This window comes from Morone saxatilis, unplaced genomic scaffold (assembly GCF_004916995.1).
Source record: "Morone saxatilis isolate NCDOM2014 unplaced genomic scaffold, NCSU_SB_2.0 Contig14, whole genome shotgun sequence".
Classification (NCBI taxonomy): Eukaryota; Metazoa; Chordata; class Actinopteri; family Moronidae; genus Morone; species Morone saxatilis.
In genome coordinates, this window is record NW_023339696.1 from 4,614,296 (window position 1) to 4,618,383 (window position 4,088).

A 4,088-nucleotide genomic window follows, 5' to 3' on the forward strand; every position below is an offset into this window, starting at 1 on the left:
TGACTGGTGTGGTGATGTAGATTACGACTCAGGGCAACACCTTTTTGAAAACGTGTCACCCGCTGTCAGCGAGCTTATACAACAGCTTAAATGTATTTGAAAGAAAATGGCTTTTTAGCAATGTATACATAAATCATCAGTGGCTCAGGGAGTATTTAACTCTGCAGCAACAGACAAACGCACAAAACCCAGCAGTGTAAAAGAACTCCTGTCATTATTGTACAACATAACTACTCAAATGTGCACCACACGTGGGAGTTTGAAAACAAAAGGCTTCCGTTCTCTTCATAAAGTTCGTTAAACAGATGAGGTGTTCTCCTCCACAGATTACGTATTGTTTGCCCACAGTGCCTAGCCTTTCAGGCCAAGAAGCACGTGCTGTCTAACTGACAGTTTTGGCTACGATGAAAAATAGCTAATTATAAGCAACGTCCATTTCACCAGGAGTACTGTACGATAATATTGATGGCTGTAAACGCCTCTTAACAAAGCCATATTTGTTTCTAGGCTCAAATTATTAGCACAATGTAATGTTTTAGGATATCAATTTTAACACTAGTAGTAGTGACCTGTCGTCCATGTGGAGAGTAAAAATCTGTAAACCTGTATTTGCTGATTCAGCCTGAATTTCAGCGATGGTCTTCGTTGATGAGGTTGCAGGTTGGAAGCGGATACCTCTTCTTAGTACACAGTCGAATAGTATGCAGTGACCGCCTGCTTGCTTTTCTTGAGCTCTTTCAGGAGGAGACCGGAGCAGACCGTGGCAATAATCTGTCATGCACACAAAGTGGAGGGGGGGGGGGGGAAAAAAAANNGGGGTAAAAAAAAAAGCAGTGATGGGACAAAGACCTGTGCAGTGAACAGCCTGCCTTCTCCTCCTCACCACCCCCATGATCCACCCCCATGATTAAACCAGCCACAGAATGAATTAGTGAGAGAGAGAGAGGTTGCACATACAAGCTCCTGCTACCAAGAAGCTTGTGTGAGATTAAAGGCAAAATGTTAATATCTTTGTATTGTATGTAAATGTATTTCTGTAACCTGCGCCTCACTAGTGTGAGCCTCCACCCAGGGACTAGTACTGTGCCGTACATCACCACTTCCAGACACTCAATAAATGACACGTGATTGTTGAAAATGTGTGCAGAATGATTAGCTTAATAAGATGCCATTGCAGAGAAAAGCTGAACATGTTCAGCGGTGAAGAGAATGGCGCGAGAGAGACAGTGTGAAATAGTAAGTGCACTAAGCTATGGGGATGTTAGCCATAGTGAGAGGGGTGAAGACGACTGGGTCATTGTCAGGGTTGGGGTAGGAGGTGGAGACAAATTGGGATGTTTGAGGCTGAGTCAGGATGAGGTACTGAGGAGATGAGGCAGACTGATGCATCTTTTTACTGAGGGTTGTGCTGCAAATCAGAGCTATGATCTTTGGGAACCAATGATTGGAAGAATGGAAATGAAGGAAAAAATGATTATTAAAGCAGGGGAAGGGGAATGATTAAGAGAGACAGAGGGGTGCAAAGTGATTAGAACATGTTCAGTAACTTTATGAACAAGAACACAAGCTTGTCTATAGGCGAACAACAGAATGAAGCTTTCATTTGAAGCTTTTTTTTTCCCACAAAGATATCCGTATCCCTTACTTCCTTCGAGGTTGCCATGTTTCGACATCAATCTGTACTCTGTACTCTCAGTACTGTGTTTTGGCAGTTATTTACTGTCTATCATTCATTTCACAGCCGTATTTGCTTTCATTTTTCATGCGGTTCTGTTCAATTATGCACAGTTTGCCACTTTAATTGCACAGAATTAGCGGCGTCTCTTTCAGCCTTCCCGCTGGTTTGCTATCTAAATTTGAACGATAAGCCATATTTAATGCTTGCTAAAAACAACTATCTATCAGTTATATTGTGGACGATTGCCAGCACGTTGTACAGATTGTGTTTGCACCTATCCAGAATCCCCACAAAATGCAACCAGACAACCTCCAGATGTGGTCAGGCAGATCGGATTCTGACACATTCACTGATATAACATGCGCTGTTAGTCTTGTTAATAATCACATTTAGAATCAGTTTTTGTATAGTTTTTAAATCCTTTTCTGTACAATTCTGTAATATTTAAAACAAATTACTTTATGTGGTTTAATAATGAGCTATTAGTTTAAAGTGTTAGAAAGTAGAGTGATATTATCTCCTACAGATGTTTGAGTAAGCAAATACACACATTTGATTCTCAATACAAACTGGCAAGAAGAACGTAGTTATTTTTAAAAACAAAACAACAATGTAACTGAATTTTTGTTGGTTTATTTATCTTGTAACATCTTTTTTCAGTCACCAGCCTATTTCAGCTTGAAAGTAACTGCAAACTTTCATTTCGATATACAGTCCTGTGTTGTATAATGGTAAATAAATGTCCTTGATTCCTTGATTTACTGCATTTAACTTTAGAAAAGTGCAGCATGCAATATATTTGCTTACCAGAAGAGCTCCAATTCCAATAAAGATGCCCATCACCAGTTCTGCTTTCCTGTCAAAGACATCTACGATGATCCCAGGACAGTTCTGTAGGAATGCCAAGACAGGATACACTGTTAACACCCTCTGCACTGTAGCTAACCCACAGTCTACAGCAGTTCAATTTCCAGTGCTAGGAACAAGAAAAGGGGTTAATTTAGTCACCCTACATTGTACTACTATCTTAAGTGAACATCAATAGTAAAAAGATGACCTCAAAACAAACCATTCAATACTTAACACAAATAGCAGCTTCATTAGAACAGCTCAGTTTCTTTGCACCCCACTTACAGGCATGGCGAAACGCTGCAAGAACCCATCTGGTTCGGGACAGGTTTGTTGAACCAGCTCTATCAAGGAGATTCCTGTCATTCCACAGCAGTGAAGCTACAAGGGAGGGAGATGAAGATCAGTCAAAGCAGACTCCAAATGAATGAATGAGCACCTTATATTTGACATATCACATTATATTAATATATGGAGCCCAAAAGTGTCATAACATTTTAAAAACTCACACTGAAATGCTATTTCATCATTCTTATTTTAGTAGCATTTTAAATTTCACATTTCATAACTTTTGTAAAAAAAAAAAAAAAAGAAAACCTATTTCCAAATGTTTTCATACTTTTTCTAATGACACATATTATGTCAACTTGTGGTGTCGTCACCAGTCACATGACCCCGCCTTTTAAGTTAGCCAGTTAGCACCTGTTAGCTAGAGCAACAACTCTGACCCAACTATCTATGTGCAGCTGTAAATAAACACAGACACAAAAACTAGAATGTCATTTTCTGTTCTTATCTTAACAAGACCTAGCTGGCCAACTAACTAGGCAGGGTTGTGAGCTTGGGTTTTTACTCTGCATCAAAGCCAAGACATCGTTTTCATAGACTACCGACACAACCACGTTCATGATGGCGTGGGTTCACTGTGAGCTGCAGTGACTCTGATCAAAACAAAGCAAGGAACCAGACTGTGGCTGGAAAAGTGTTTGATCAGTGCAGTTGCCTGCCTGCCACAGAGAATGGCAAAGCTCCTCAGTGAAGCACAGGCCTGTGTTTCTCCTAAAGTTTGATTGCATTTCATCAAAAAGACGCACTTCAATGCAACTTCAATGCCGTCTTTGTGTCACTACATCATGATGACAAAAACTGGTTAGCCATTAATTTAGTGGTGGATTCTAAATATTTGAAATGTAGCATTGAAGAGCATTTTAAGGGCACTACATTCGGTTATTATAAAAAAGGAATGATGAAATAACATTTGTAATAAGTGAAATTTCACTTATGTATTTTACACAATTCATGAATATTTCTTGAGTTGCAAAAGCATTAAGTAAAAGGAAATAGTTTGTGCTTACTGTCTTGTGGATGAATGTGAGAGTTATACCAATGATTGGGTCTCCATTAGCCACATACAGAGCGTACATGCTACTGTAGAACTCCACCAACTCCCGCCCAACCTTAATGACAAATATTAAAACAAAACATTGTGGTCATCAATATAGGCTATTTACTGAAATTATTTATTTTATTTTTTATCCTACCCCCCCCCCCCCCCCCCCCC

The 4,088-nt window shown here is 39.6% G+C and overlaps 1 protein-coding gene across 1 annotated transcript in view; it reads right to left on the reverse strand.

Moving 5' to 3' along the window:
- Positions 1 to 815: 815 nt before the first annotated feature.
- Positions 816 to 4,088, reverse strand: part of zgc:65811 (uncharacterized protein LOC393524 homolog) — a gene marked incomplete at its 3' end in the record, with an annotated part of 7,603 nt that continues 4,330 nt past the window's right edge. The window contains 4 exon segments of the mRNA XM_035655181.1: positions 816 to 1,428; positions 2,486 to 2,569; positions 2,813 to 2,908; positions 3,883 to 3,984. Coding sequence (XP_035511074.1) covers positions 1,246 to 1,428; positions 2,486 to 2,569; positions 2,813 to 2,908; positions 3,883 to 3,984 — 465 coding nt within the window.